The 16412-nt window shown below is 40.3% G+C and overlaps 1 protein-coding gene across 3 annotated transcripts in view; it reads left to right on the top strand.

Annotated features, from left to right (window-relative positions):
• Positions 1 to 9889, top strand: part of LOC117559274 (phospholipid-transporting ATPase ABCA1-like) — a 135226-nt gene extending 125337 nt beyond the window's left edge. For all 3 annotated transcript variants that reach the window (XM_034236066.1, XM_034235991.1, XM_034236150.1), the window contains exons 49-50: positions 5059 to 5302; positions 8332 to 9889. In XM_034236066.1, the coding sequence (XP_034091957.1) occupies positions 5059 to 5302; positions 8332 to 8463 (376 nt within the window). In that variant the 3' untranslated portion in view covers positions 8464 to 9889. The remainder of the gene's footprint in view (positions 1 to 5058; positions 5303 to 8331) is intronic.
• Positions 9890 to 16412: the final 6523 nt, after the last annotated feature.

Consider the following 16412-nt stretch of genomic DNA (forward strand, 5'->3'; position numbering starts at 1 on the left):
AAAATTTAATTAAATACAAAATGTGTATATACTCTTTTATTTGCAGTGTAACTGCGCTTTTTGGGGGGGTTTTCATTTATTTTAGGGTCAAAGCTTCATGAGAAAAACCTCAATATAAAATGTAAACATGAAAAAGTGTGACATCGATGTAGCGCCTCCTGGATGTTTGAGTCAACTACAAATCCTCATTGACACCTGTTTGCAGGGTGGTGTAAATCATGTATGGATGAAGAGGTATAGGACAGGTAGGAGGAGTGTGAGTGAGTGGGGGTTAACACATATCCCCCTCCTCTCTACATGTGATCAGGCATCAGAGCCTCACACCTCACCTCAGTGAGGAGCAGATAACCCTGACGTTTCACACTCAGGATTAACACGCCGCTGACTCTCCTCTCGTCGCGGCGCGGTGAATAATTTCTAATTAGGCGTCCCTATCTCCTCCTCTGCGCGCTGTAATTAATGTTTCATGAGGTGTGGGACCCTGTTAATGACTGAAAAGGCAATTAAGGTGCGTCTCCTCTGTTTTCTTTTCCCGTCACTATCCTTCCACATGTTTGTTCTGTAAAGACACGTGATCCATATAGCATTCTTTACGTCGTGGTGAGGAAAACACCAGTGTTTTTCTGATTCATGCACATGCTTCCTGGATGGAAAGACTCACACAGCAGGGGTTTTGAGGGGGGTTGCATGGCGATGGAGGCAGGTGGTTGTCACACAATGTGAGCCTTTGGCCTGCAACGCTGGAGGTGCAGCTTCCTCCCCCAATGTCTCATATCTCTTTTTCATCACAGGCCTCTGAAAGCACCACGGGGGTCTGCTCTTAAATCTTGACCCCTTATTGCTCATCCTCCTCTTCTTCACTTCCTGCCTCCATGCAAGTGCTTGTTAGTGCTGCCCCCTTTAGTCCACAGCTGACGTATCAATCAACCCCAAATGAGTGTAAATATCCCCTTAAAGAGAGAAGCCCCTTCATCGTCCTCCTGTGTTAAAAACATCCTTATACTGAGACCCTCACATGAATTTATGAGCGTCTGACAGAGAAGGGGAGATGAATGAGTGAGGATGTGCAGAGGCTGTAAACAGTGCTTTAGTGCAGCGGTGTCCCAGGTGTTAAGTAAAGCCAAATGAAGTGCAGGCTCCAATAAAAGCAGCTCCTGTATAATCTGTCAGTTAGAGAGGCCACCGCCAACGAAGCAGGATTTTCCCCCTGATTGATATCATTCATATCCCCTCCTCATAGCTCCTGCCGTAAGTACACAGCCCCGCAGTCTTCTTTCCTCCTCCATGATATAAAAGTGGAGGCTAAAGTGCCTTTAATGCATTAAGGTAATGCGGTGTGGGAGTTTTTTTACAAGAGCGGCGGCGTCTGAAAAGTTTGGATCAATCCTCTGAAGTTGAGTCCAATAAAGTCCCCCCCACTCACTCTGCAGGTGTGCCATTAACTGAGCAGTTTACAGCTTTTGAGTGCGTGTCACCGGCGGAGATGGATGACAAAATAATTATCTTCAGGCTGCAGATGCATCAGCCACGCAGCTGTAATTAAGACAGACACAGAGGGTGTGTACTGTACAGATCCTCCAAAGCGCCTTCCACAGGATTCATAGACATTATTCCATCAGAGTGTATTCCACATCCGATGCCTCAAGGTCTGCACAGATTGTTTCATGGCTGCAGGCTTTTTATAGGGTGAACTTTGCATGTTTGAAAATCCTGTCACAGGCAGCATGGTGTCCTTCATGTGAGATTGCTTTTGAAATTGCATTAAATAGCGAGGACTATGGCTTAGGACGGATTTAAAGTTTTCTTTGAACTCAATAAGGTCCCATTTCCAGTTTCTTTTGAACTATTAGTGGTGCAAATCTACTATTGTCTACAGTTTTGTATGGATTACTTCCTGTCTGATCACAAATTGAGGTTGTGCAGCGGTGATGTAACCTTTCTGAGAGGAAGGTCAACGCAGGCAGCCTGTCGTGCCCTTATCTGTGTCTGGCCTTGTTTGTTTTAAATTACATGGAAGAAGGATAGAGCAGAGGGGAATAAAGGAGAGAGGGCATTACAGTGGGGAGCTGCTGGATTATATCTTAACAATGTGGTGCTGTATGCATCATTTCCCCCAATGCACAGATTGCAAAGATGGTCCTTTCAGTTTAAGAATCTGCAGTTAAAAGATGATGAATTGTTTTAAGATCTCTTATCTGAGGAGAGCAGAGACATCCGATCGACTGTCTTGAATGCTGAGTCAAAATGGTGAATACCGTATGAAGAAAGATCTTTTTCCTGCAGACAGAGAAATGAGAGGAAGGTAATTGATAAAAAGCCACAATTCATTCTGCCATTATTGGATGCATTTGTGTGAGCCTTCAGTCCTTGGGAAAGGCAGCTGAAATGAACACAGGGGGATTAGGGTCCTGATTGGAGGATGAATTAGTCTGTGCTGCTGCTGTCTGATTGCACTCTGCTGCATCTTATAACATCATCTCTAGATTATACAGCTTCACACTGACACCGGTGCTGCAGCTTTAGCAAGTATAAATAATGTTGGAAGAAGATGGTGCGTGTGCAAACCTCAGCAAAGCATGACTTACTGTGGTAACTTTGCAATATTTGGCTTGATCTGGGCAAGACATATTGAGAAAAGCTAATTATTTTGTTCTTAGTTAGTCACGATTTTCTCTCATTTGCCCGTTGTTGTTGTTGAAGGTTGCCTTTGAATCTTTGCAGTGTTTTCATTTTAAAGAGACCCTATTCTGCTTATTTTAAGGTTCATATTACTACATTGTGCCCACTGGGACATGTTTACATGCTTTAATGTCCAAAAAGCTCTTTCTTTTTCTCATACTGCCTGTGCTGCAGCACCTCTTTTCACCCTCTGTCTGAAACCAGAGCCCAGTCTGCTCTGATTGGTCAGCTGGCCGGCTCTGTTGTGATTGGTCAACCCATTCGAGCTGTCCCTCCCTTTAGCCTATCATGTACAATATGTTGGAGGTGTTTCAGGGCCTCTTTAAACTAGATGGGCACTTGGGGAGCACAGACCTCTGTAAAGGCAGTTTCCTTAAGTGAAACATCATTTGATAGCAAGATATTCACACCTGTGTGTCTGGGGACATATTAGTTTGACTTGTTAGCCCTCAGAGGAATGTTCTGCACCTAACAAAGATATTTTGGGCTCAAATTGCGGAAGCGGATTTGTGAGATATATGTGCAAGTTTTCTCCAGCTCAAAGTGACCAAGCGTACATTTTACTTTCACAATCCTTTAATACCCTTGATCATTTGAGTCCTGTGGTGTGGTTTTATTGGAGAATATGAATGGTAATTATATTAGTATGTGATGGATATAACAAATGAAAGAGTCTGAAGGAGATACGATGGTTTCAATTCTTTGAGAGCCCTATCCCTCTGATGGGCATGATCATCCTGCTTTTATATTTGCACTTGATACACTGCACAAAAGCAGAGTCTCTGACTGAGAGATGTAGCAGGGCTCCGGTCATTGTGAGTGTAATTTGTGATGGTTGAAGGGCGACTGCTTAATGAAGCGCTGTTGTGATGTGCACTACATAACTTCACCTTGGGGTGCTGTGGGTCCCCTGAGGCGCTCTGTGCAGCAGGAGGGATGCAGATGCTGCTGTGAAGAGCATGCAATTTGCTCAAAGGCATCATCAAATGGAATATAGTCCAGTGTTTGCTGCGCAATGACCTCAACGTGCACGCCAAAGTCAGTCATCCAAGTAAAATACAAAACATTTTCAGATCCATGCGCTATGCTTCAAAGTACTTCCAACTTATCCGCAAAGGTATTCTGGTTCGTCCAATCACAACGCAAGAAAACTCCAATTAAGTGTGACACTTGAAAGAGTATATTTGATACGCGTCCCCATATGCTATCTATGCATACTGCTCTTGCTTTGTGGCTCTTCACCAGTTTTAACTAAAGGACTGCAGGGCCCTCGGGGGCCGATAATTGTGCAGCTCAGCAGCGGCTCCACTTCCTGTCTCCTCCTCCCTGTGGGACCTGCAGTTTACTCCCCATATCTCTAATTGCCACTGAGGGAGCCTCTGCCTCTCGCTGCGTGTTGCTCGGTACCAGCCCACAGTGGACGCTTCCACCAGTAAATCCAACATTAGGGGATTAATTGGGCAGAAAACAACGGGTCATGAGAGCGCTAACGACAGAACAACAAGGCACTGGTCTTACTCTGTGCACAGCAGACACAGCCGAGAGGGGGCTAATTAGCTTCAGAGCTTAGCTGTGTTTTCATCTGGGAGAATACTATATGTCCAGGAATATCATTCTTGTTATAAAGCTATATTACAAGATCAGGTTGACATATTTAAAAAACTGTTTTTTTTTCATTTCTGATAACTAATAAAGAAGATGACTTAATGACATTTTGTTCATTTAGATTGTTGTAAATACAACAAATGATCTGCTAAATTGAGTCAGAAACAGCTTTTTATTTACACATCTAGCCGTCACATTAGTTTGGAGTCGGCTCGACAACCAGATTCAATATTAACAGTCTGAAATCTGTCTCTTCAGCTGATTTGACTTCACATGTCCTTGTGTCCCTTATATTTATCTGTATTCAAATGTATTTTAACGTCTGCTGTGCTCTTGTGTTTGTTATGTTTTAATCTGTTTGAGTATTCCTTTTATGCAACATAAACTGTCCTTGGGTGACACCAATTCTCAAGGCGCCTCAAAATACATTTGTATAATTATTTTAGTTAGCTGACACATCTATCCAAAGTGTCTTAGAGTAAGTGCAATTTGACCTAATTTGCATGTTAATATTGTCACAGTTTATGTTTTATGATGCCATATGTGTCTCCTCATCATCTCGTCGTGGAGGAAACCCTCTCTAACCAACAGATTTAGTGAGTTAGAATCTTAGTCTCTCAGTTTGTCACTGCAACAGCCCTCTTTCACATGACACATTTCTATTGTCTGTATAACTATCATTTATAGCGCAGCTTTAGAGTGGAAAACCACCAGTTTCCATATCCAGATGCAACTGTTGCTTGACAGAAAGCTAACCTGGGTTCTGGGTTCCAGATTCGGTGATGGCTACACGGTGACGGTGCGTGTGGGCGGCTCCCCCCCCGCTCTGAAGCCGGTGGAGGACTTTGTGCGGCAGGGGTTCCCAGGCAGCGTGCTGAAGGAGAAGCATCACAATACGATGCAGTACCAGTTGCCCTACACAGAGGGGGCGCTGGCACACATCTTCAGCCAGTTCACCTGCCACCAGCAGCGCCTGCAGGTGGAGGACTACTCTGTCTCCCAGACAACGCTGGACCAGGTCAGAGCCACAGCTTTTAATATACTAAATATTCTATAAAAAGCAGGCTTTATTATAGGCAGAATATAGAAAATAAATAGTGCAAAAATAAATAGAAAGGTACAAAATTAAATACAAAATAGGTAAAAGATAAATATTGTAAAATGGTGCCAGATGAAATTGAAATCAAAATAATGCAGAGGTGAACAACACCGTCCCTGTGATCAATCCTCCAGAGTATCTCTCTCCTGGGTAAAGGTAGAAATCAATCAGCGGAAGTCTCTCCATCTCCATCCATCCAGTGTTACTGCGATACAAAGTCAGCAGTATCTATAATATAATCTATACCATCAGCAATGAAGCAATATATTTGCAAAACATGTTATGTTAAGGTGTTCCGCACACACTGTTCTTCCAGTTGCTGTTTTGCATTGTTAGCTTGACAGCACCTGGAAATAGAAAAAGCAACACCGGCTCCATGATGCGAGAAGCATTTCCATCTTGCTCTGGGCATTGTATGTTTCTTTTGTGAAACCATGATTATTTCCAACGGTTAGTTAAAGGTGCGGAGTGATGATGGCAAAGGTGTTCTGCTCTTTGACAAAACATTTTGAACAGAGCATGGGAGTGAAATTGTTTAATCATTTAAGAGCAGAACATCCATTTTGAAATTCATCCGTTTCGGGTAGAAATGTGCCAAATGTCATTGTATTTATTATTGTTACTGTCATAATTATTATTATGTATTATTAATGTATTGCATATTTATGTGAATATTTGTATTTATTTTAATATTTACTTTTCGATAAAAAAACTTCTGGAGTTATTGAAATGCCTTAAACAATTTATAAAATCTAATTCTACTAATATTTAATACTTATTTTATCTAGTGTAGCCTCAGCTTTATCAGACACTATGCACAATTACCAGCTTTAATCAGAATCACTTCACACGTAAACATTTATTTAATTTTTGATGAAGCATACAAATATTTAGCAGTTATTTGCAGCAGATGTCAGTCTCCCCGTTTAACTTGTGATTGAAGAGCATCCGGGTCCTGCTCTGTTGTCCTGCTGTTTCTCTGCAAATCTTGGCTCAGTTTAGCAGATCATTAGTGCTTCAATCAATGCATTGAGCATTTTGAAGTGCCCTCAGTTAAAGTCCGCTCAGTGCAGGGTCTCAGTTAAAGATCCCTCTCTGCCCACGCTGTTAGACTGACCGTCGAGGACTCCTCTGAGTCTCTGCAGCAAACACAGCCCGGCCTCGGCTCTGCCGATCGATCAGGATCTGCACAAAGGTTTTTCTTAAAATAAAGCGCTCAGGCAGCCAGCTGTGAGATGAACTGAGGCTGGGTTCTACAGGCGGGCTTCACCTTGTGTTTCTCAAACGACCCCTAGGAGCACACGCAATCAGAGCAGAGAGAAAGTGTGTGTGTTTACCCCTAAGGGTCCTGGCAGGTCATCAGCATGCTTTAGAGAAAAGAGTAGGATTTAAATGAAAAAGTATGAAGCATTTCCTTATCAATTCAAGATGAATGTTTTTCAGCTTTATTTAAGCAGATTGTGTTCTTCATGAAATCAGACTTTTGGATGTTGCTTTGAAGAAATCAAGACTTCAAAACTCACAGGTGGATATTGTAATGCCTCTCCTTAGTTCCTAACTCACACATCATCACTAGGGCTGTATGATTTGGAAAACTAACACATGTTTATGTTTTGACTATAACTGCAATTGCAATATGATTCACGCCATTGATCATTTTGGTGGGAGAGAAAGTCTTTGGGATTTCAGCCTTTGCGGACCATTTACATGCACACAAACCTCTAGAACAAACTGCAGGGAAAGGAAAACCACATAATAAGAATAGGACCTCTTTATTAAATATTTCTCAGATAAGAGTCAGTAAACAACTGATAGTTCCATGTGCAGACGGCCACCTCTCAGCCTGTGATTTATAGCGAGCAGCGTTGACCTGTAGGATAGCAGACGACCTGCACTGCGATTAGTATTGATCCACAGCCTGCAGCTCAGCGCTAACACACACAGGAACATGTGACTGTGTGTGTTAGCGTGGACTATTTGCTACTGTTCTACCACTTAATGTGCACTATAGTCTCTATACTAAAGCAGAAAAGCCTTTAGCACATAATATATCATATCTTAATTATCACTTCCCTGTCTTCGTATATTTAAAAAGTAATGTGACCTTCTTAGAGTTAATGTAACTCCTGTCTGTTACTGTTAAACAATTTAAATATTGCAGGAGCTCTAACACACTGTGACAACAGTAAAGGTGACTTACAGTCCAATTAACTCGTATTATAGTGAAATGAGCCCTAATATAGACGCCTAAATGATAGATTTAATAAAACAAATAACCATTATAGATCTAAAGTGATTTATAATTATGCTTCAATTATGCATACACTCTTTTTATGACATTTTACTGACGTTTTATCTTGGAATGAACCAAGGATGAAAGTCTGCTTTTGTTCCATTTCAAATGTGACTGAAATCCCTCGTTTAAAAAAATCTGACTTCTAAGTAAAAACCTTGTCAAAGTAGAGACGGCAGAATAATTACTGCCACCATTGGAGGAAAATTCTCTTCAAAATGACTCAATAAAAACGAGACGTGTAGAAATGATCAGCTGAAATGATATTCTATGTTATTTGAAAGGACCATAATATTAAGGAAAGGATATTTTATTGCAGCAGCAAAGCCGTAACCCTCCTCTTTTGTTCAGGAATGTCGTCTTCATTAGTAGCATTGCATTCTAAAGCTACAGATTTAAGTGTGTTATTGAAACAGAAGATCTTTACTCTCCATTTTCTCACATGTGGTTACCCTCTATCCCATTTCATTGAATAGGGCGTGTATCTTTGAAAAGGATTGAATTCACAGTGAGCCTTATTGTTTATACAATCTCACAATGCTCTTGTACTTTTATATGATGCTCCTTCCTGTGGAGAGTCAAAACTCTTCATCACGCAGACGCCTTGCTGTTTAATTTAGAGGCTTCTTCATCTTCTCCTCTTCTTCTGCTTCAGGTGTTTGTGAACTTTGCGAGGCACCAGCATGCGGAGGAAGACGCTCGGACCTTCGACAACGCCGTGGACACTTCAGACGAGCTGCCGCTGCAGGCTGTGAAAACTCAAGAGGAACACCTGAAACAAGTCTGAACACATTTCAATTGACTCTGGCAGAGGGATGACGTTTCTGAATCTGCATGATGTATCCAGAAATGACACATTTAAATGTTTGTCTTCCATCGCCCTTTGTACCCAAACATCTCTTACTTAACCAATCTTAATCCAGCCTTATCGTGAGTAATCAAACCCTTCATCCTTGTTTCATTAAAGTGAAAGAATACTCTTTTAGCAGTTTTAAATATGTGTTTTATATTTCGTCAGTGGAAAGAGAAACTGCAAAGAAAGGATAAAAAGAATGTGTTTATTTCCAATTTAAAACAAGTAAGGATATTGAAATGAGTCTTAAATAGGAGAGCATTTTAAAAAGAGTTGGTGAATGCACTGTTATCAAGAGAAATTACCATTTAGAAAACTAGTAAGTTTTAAGGACTTCATTCAAAGTACAAGATTATTTCAACATGTCTGCATCAGGAGAAATCCTCTTCCTAAGGTCACTGCACTGATTAAAGAGAAATCAAACGCTCTTATTGCACTTTTTCAGGTTTTCTAATCAACTTTAAAGACTTAATTCCAGAAGAAAATGACTTAATTTGAAGGACGCCGCATAATGCTTGTCTGGGTTTTCCCTTTCCTGTAGTGTGTTATACTAATTTGGAGCACTTGCGCTTCTATAGGCTAGCACTCCAACACATTGACATCTCTAAGCGGTTGACCAATCAGAGCAGACCTGGGCTCTGGTGAACATGTCACAGTAGAAGCACAACATACTAACATGAGCATGATAGGGCCTCTTTGAGGAGATGTTTATATAAGGTTTAGTTTGCCGTATATTGGAGTAATAATCCTCTGAAAGCTTCACACACTGCACAGGATGCCTCGGGATCAAACTTTATTTGAAATTAGTTATAATTTGCTGCTGGTTCTAATGATGCACCACAATTAGTTGCTACCTCATATTTCCCACTCTTATATGTCTGCAGAATATCTAATGAATGTTTCCAACAGATTCATATTTAGTGACATCTTTAAGGTATTTTCTTGTGAAATGTATTTTATTTATCGCTTCTTCTTCTTTGCAGAATCTAAATAACATATGACCAGAAGAGAACTGTCATAATATTACATAATTAAATATATATGTATTCACAACGTGCCTTCAAACACCAGCATGCCTTATTTACTCTAAGATGTGTAAACAACGTCATAATATGCAACTATATAGAACATTTAATTGTGATTTTTGATCTTTACTTTCATTTCCTTATCAAGTTTACCATTTAGAAAATGCCGTTTACAGTGATAGTCTGCACAAATACCACTGACAACAAACATGTCACTTCTGCATATCTCAGGAATGTGTTTGTGCAATTTGCCTCAGGAAAATGTACATGTAAAGAGTTATTCATAATAAATCATGCTTGTGTGTACTATACAACATTTAAAGATTGTCTCAAAGATTACAAATCATTAAAAACAACGTTTTCTTTTGCAGCTTTATTGACTTTAGGAGGTGAATACTTCCTCTCATCAAAACGATTAAACTTGTTGCTACATTGTAACGTGATGCACTCTCTGTTGTCTTCCTGCACCCAGTGGGTTACTGTCTTCCTGCTCACTTCTTCTCCATGTGTTTGACATTTGTTGAGTATGTCCACAGGGGGCCAGAAGACAGACGGCAGTGCAGAGAGAGTAAGACTTTTATTTCACATTTAGAAACTTGTATTCCTTTCTTTCTTTTCCTTGTCTCCTGCAGTGCATTCATTTGAATGTATTGTCTTTTTTCCAAATGAAATACAAAGCGTGTATGCCTTAAGGTTGGACCACATGTTTCTTAAATTATCATTTCATTTCCAACAACAATGTCCGGTTTCCTTCCTACTCAACTGATCTATTTGAAGTGTCTGCTCTAATTTTCACTCTGAACAATAGATATGGATGAAGATGGTTAACTGATCATTCAGACATATCTGGAGAAGATGCACGACGAGTGGCAGACATTTTCAATTATTTCTGTAAGTATGTTTATGTTGTTCTTCAATCTAAATCAAAAAAATATTGTGTGATATTATTTATGTAATATATTATATATCCTATTAGAAAAAGGAAGTAATGTGACAGCCTTATTGTTTAAAAAACAACTAATAACAGAGCTGGGAAAGGAGGTCAATATTCAGAGAGAATTAAAGTGGTACATTTACAAGAAAAAACTCAAAAGTAATTTATGGTTATAAAGTTTCAAAATAATTATGATTTTTAAATTAAATAATATACAAAAAGTAAAAAATATGAATATAGAGCCTTAGATTTAAAATACAAAAAGAATGATTCATGAATACAACTAAAACTCTCTTCACAAGTTTCCGCCACTGCTGCAGCATGTTGAAGGTCGTACTTTTTGTGAGTCCTTGCATTTTTCCCATGATGCAGTGCAGTAAAGCGATGGTGAACAGATGTATCTTTCTCTTTTGGCCGACTGTGCTTATCTGAGGGTGCAGGGTGCTGATACTGTGAGTCTCCAAACTGCGGCTCTTCAGATTTAAACAGCGCCCTCTTCTCTGTACTCCACCCACGCTAAGGTCAAAGCATCCCGATTGAAGGGAGGGGGGGAATATTTTCTGCAACCAAAGAGGGGGAGACCAAGGTGGCCCTTCAACATGGCCCTGAACGCCCCGTCAAAATAAAAGCGCGTGTGAATCATCCGGACGCTGAGCTGATCAGTATGCAGCTGCAGGCGGAGGTGTGTGTAGCATTAATGGCTTATTTATTCTGTTTAACCCCTAACCCTGCACTGCATAGCAAATCAACTGCAATTAAACTTTCACCACGTTTACATGCACTAAATCCAACTTTATTCTGAAAAACACAATGTTTCACCAAGCTGTTTAAGATGAAAACTAGTATAACCCTATTATTTCTGTTTACATGCACCGTGTAAACTCTGATTAACTTAAAAATCCCCCGATATACTTCTCGCCCTTCAAATAACTTTCATCATATTAGCTGCGGCCATATTGCTCAAAGTGAACCCTCTTTGCCATTGTTTAAAACGTTTTGAAAACTTAAAAAGGAGAAGAAGAAGGACTATTACGAGGAGATGAAGAACAATGAATGACACAGTGATGTGATCAGGTTTGTCCTCCAGGTGTCTGCCGATGATTCATTATGCTCTGATGTAATTGTGGAGGAGTAATAATCAACACTACAAAGATAATTTGCATAATATACGCAAATCCTACGGAGACATGATGTAACGACTTTTGCAGAAGAATAACTCAGCGCTGATTGCTAAGGTGACTTAAAGGAAGCTAGATAACTCAAAGACAGACCATACTCTATCAAAGACTATTCTGACGCCTTGATAAAGATTCAAATGTCATCACATCCTTCTGAGAGAAATAACCCAATAGAAGCACTGCCATAAAAGAGGCTTTGCATTATTCTTTATGGAAGCTACTATCTTAAATTAAAAGAGGGAAGGAAGAAGAGAGATCCTCCTTTACTCAAACCAGGAGACAAGATGGAGATTTCAGTGTGACATGTATGCAAAATGTCAACAAAGGCAATTCACTGGAGGAGGAGAAGCGTTGTTACACAGGACGACAAAAGCAGAAGTGATATTTCTTTACAGCACAACACTCATGGGAAACTAAAAGTCCATGCAGCGTTTAGTTTTCTCTCTCTGGAACCTGATTTCCATTGCAGGAAAACAACATACAAATCAAATCCCTACTGGTGTTCATTTTAACACGAGCACCCCTGTTTCATGTTGAACAGGGGGAAGTCTAGACACATTTTATGGAGGTAAAGAAGTGAGCAAAAAGTTGTATATGTAAATAAAAACATCAAAGACTCAAATGAAGTTCAAAGTAAAGAATATATAATCTCAGAACAATAGTTATGTTTTTAAAATAGCACAACAAAGATTTTAAAAGAGCGATTTTTCACTTTCAAATCCCCAAATGTCCTCTTCTTACTTTTAAGCTTCAGGCATGACTTTGTTTCAGCCACAGGCAATGTGAATATCTGCATGTGTTGAAAATGATAAAATGTGAGTTATTATTGCACAGATCTCCTACTTATATTTATCTAAGTATTAAAGTGCACCTATCATGCTATTTTTAGGCATATATTATGGGTCTCAGATATATAAAAATATATAAAAACTATGATGTTTTTCTCTCAAAACACAAACAGATCATGCATTTTAGACATCCCTCATACCCCTCTATTCCAGCCCTGTTAGAGAAACGCGGATTTTGGGTCCTTGGCTTAAAAAAATAAAAAGAGGAGGCGGAGCTAATGCCTGATCAGAATTCTACCGGAGAGTTAAATTCTGTTGTGATAAAATGCCATCCTGTTCTAAACATCAAAGATTATTTCTGAAACAGTATGGAGCTCAAATGCTTTTTCTCTTGCGGGTTTATCACAAGGTGAGTTCCTTTTTTTATTTCCTGCTTTTTAAACACATGTGCTCTACAGTAGGCTACAGGTTAGCTCTGAGTGTTAGCGAGGCTTGCTAATGTAAACACAGGCCATATTACGTCCAAAACACGTCAAGCATTGTTTCTGATAGCAACTCCGTGGGTCCACCATCCGAAATTACGTAATATCGGCAGCAAATCTGTATCCGCTTGTTGAACCCCCGTTTTTAAAAGATTTGGGTACGGAGGAAAAGAGAAAGGGTTTTATTTTTCTGACGCTGCGTGAGTTCCCCGACACACAGGGGACACATATTTATGTATAAAAGACATCAAAAAGTGCATTTTGCATGATAGGTCCCTTTTAAGACGTTCCTCGATCTTAATAATAGACATAGTTCAGTTTCAGAGAATGCCATGGCAACATCCCCCTCTTTGCACTAACAGGAAGTGATTAAACTATGTGCTGTCTTCTTTGTGAAGTGATTCAAAGCAGACTTTAGCACTCAGTATCTACACAGCGTTCATCAGCAGATCCTCTACTTTAATTACCTGTTGAATGGTATCCATAGCAACAAGTGTCTTTGGGTCGGATGCACCTGCAGAGCTAGTCTTAACATTTGTCTTAGTGTGTGTGCATGTGTGTTTGAAAGGCCAGGCGTATGGATCAGCGGGGTTTACCAGCTTCAGGCAGAGAGCACGTTTCCGTGTGGTCGTACTGAATCCACTGACGTACGCAGACTTTAGATTATATACGGGAGCCTAAGAGGGACAAACCTCGCCCTGATGAAGGTCAAGTGTTATACACGTTATAAGATTCCCTCTGTGGTGATTGCATTTAAAGATAAATACAGGCTTTAATAGTAAACCTGTCATCAATTGGATGAAAGAATCCCACAAATTCTAATTGTGATTTCGATTATAGCTTAACAGAAAGTAATTTGTTTACATTAAATCTTCTTTTTAGGTATGCAAATTAAGATTGAAATGTCCATTGTCCTAATTTATGAAGATTTACAAAATATATTTTTAGATATTGTGGTTTTATAACCGTGATGTTTTGGACTAATATAGTTGTTTGTGTGCAGTACGCTGGAAAACAGATCTGTTTTTCTGAGCAAAATAAAAAAGGAAAATGATTTTGAGGCTCAAAAGAAAAAAGGAATATTGGATATTTAGCTTGACAAAAAGCTGTTGTGAATTTTGGAAATTATTACATTTATCTTTTTCCAATTATTTCAATGAATGAAGCTTCAAATTCTTCCCGATTGCTGTTCACAGAGGGAGTTGAAGACCTTTTTCCAAAGACATGACCTCCGTTACCTGATGTCTTTCTGATCGCATCGAGAGAAATCTTACTTAGAAACTCCGAATATTTTCAAAGAGCTCTTTCTCACTAGATGCATTTTGGCAAAGGCCTGCCCTCACCCTGCGAGTCAGCAAGTCTTCTCTGCAACCTTGAGTCATTTCTCTGCACCCTGGAGTTGTCTCTGCATCTGAAGTCAGGAAACAAGAGAGGAAGAGCTTCAAATCTGCAGCATAACTTCAGATTAAGACAGAGGGACAAGCTCAAATGTTAGTGTCGTCTCTCTGAAGCCTCGAGCCGTCTTTCTGCTGCCTAGCATCGTCTGATGGATGGTATCGTCTTCTTGAATAAAATGGTGTGGATACAAAAGAAATCTCAAATCTGTGTGGAAAGAAGCAGGGAGTTGTTCCTTTTTGTGCAACATAAATACTTTCTTCTGCACAGAAATAGAATAAATCAGCTGAAATGTAATTAGCTACAAATTGCTTTCCCACCAGTAATTGATTGCCTCTCAGTCAGGTCCTCGGTTATCAAGTGAAAACACATTTTTAAAGTCATTCTCGGCGTGTTACAACCTGTGCATGTTCTTATCTTAACCCCGCTGTTAGACAGTTAATCAAACCACTTGTCACATGAATGTGCACAATGGCTGGATGTGTTTGCTCTCGGCCTGCAGCTGCGTGTTTGTGTTCCCCGCAGCTTTGATTAGCCGGCTGCAGCCCACATGGCGTCCCTCATCACTGCAAACACACTGAGAGGAGGAGGAGGAGCAGGAGGAGGAGGAGGAGCAGGAGTCTCCGAGGAGGAATGTCTTCATACGGGGGGCTAAAAATAAACTAGGGGATTTATCGTTCGGGGCATTTCCTCTATTGAGTTTAGCAGTAAGTTGTATTTCTGCAGTTGTCCCTGAACGCAGCATCTCCCTGGTTCAGTGGGATTTCTCTATTCGATTTTGGATGTATGAGACTTACACGTTTTTATCAGCAGGATCATCTCGACACATTAACACCATAATTATGAAGTAAAAATCTAATGTTAGGCTTTAAAGGAACTACAGCACGATCACATGACCCCACCGCTAAGGTCAAGTCGGCTAATATTGGGCGTGATGGCGTTAAGTAGTCTCATTTAGACCCAACCTTTATAATATTCCCCAGTTGGATATTTACTGACGTATTTTATGTCCTTTATGACAACATTTTAACATCTCTTCAACCTTATTTCAAGATAACAACCAAAGAAGCATTCAGAAAACCATTGACCTCCAGGCCAGGGGGCAGGCGGTGAGTCATGTCAGAGTTTAAGTCTCATTCCTGCACCACTCTAAAATAAGAAAAATATAGACGGACAGAAACTTAAAGCATGGTACTATTTGGCTCTTGGTGCTGCAAAAACATGGTTGAAATGCTCTTGAACGCATCCTGTGCTGCTCACTTGTCCCTGTAAACTCTGTAGACTGTCTTAAGTACAGAGGCAATTAGCCTAGCTTAGCATCGAGCGTCAGCACAGTTGTTTCCCAGAGTCCTGTTATCACTGAGCATAAAATGTGTTATTACTTTCTAGGATTGTGAGTGAAAGATTTCCCGAAAAAAAGTTTTAGCGCAGTTAAAGTCGTAATTTCATGTACGTCAGTCAGACAAGGGGTCTGTTGTTGACCAGTCTTCAGATCAATATCAGTTTTAATCTTCTCTCTGATGTTGGAGGTTAACTCTGATCGGCTTTCCTTCAGCGCGCTTATTTTCTGACCCTTATAAAGGCTTTCAGACACAGATGATTGTCACACATTAATATTTAAAGGTTCACTCTGAGTTTCACCTTCATCATCGCGCTGCTCATCCTCCTCCTCATGTTGGACATCTGGAGGATTTATCTAGCAGATGCACTACCCTGTCCCCCAGCTCTGAGCCATATTTCCTCTGTCAGCGTACACAGCGAGAGTGCAGGGGGGGGTGACTACGAGCCTGGCCTCCCCTCCACTGCAATCTGCTTTCACACACACACACAAACAGAGCGGTGTCCATATGGCGTAATGAGGGTCATTAATGTGTTGATGGGCTGTGTGATTGACAGGTGGCAGGGGGGCTGAGTGACAGGTGCGTCCACACTGAGGGATGAGAGGTTAGTTTAGAGTGACGTGACTCTTTGCAGGGTTTTTTGTAAAAGTGTACAAAGCTTTCCTGGAATATGTGTCTCCTGTCGTCTTCTGCTAAATTGACTTCCTGTCTGTCTTCTTTTGCTGTGTATACTTACTGGGT

This window comes from Gymnodraco acuticeps, unplaced genomic scaffold (genome assembly GCF_902827175.1).
Source record: "Gymnodraco acuticeps unplaced genomic scaffold, fGymAcu1.1, whole genome shotgun sequence".
Lineage (NCBI taxonomy): Eukaryota > Metazoa > Chordata > Actinopteri > Perciformes > Bathydraconidae > Gymnodraco > Gymnodraco acuticeps.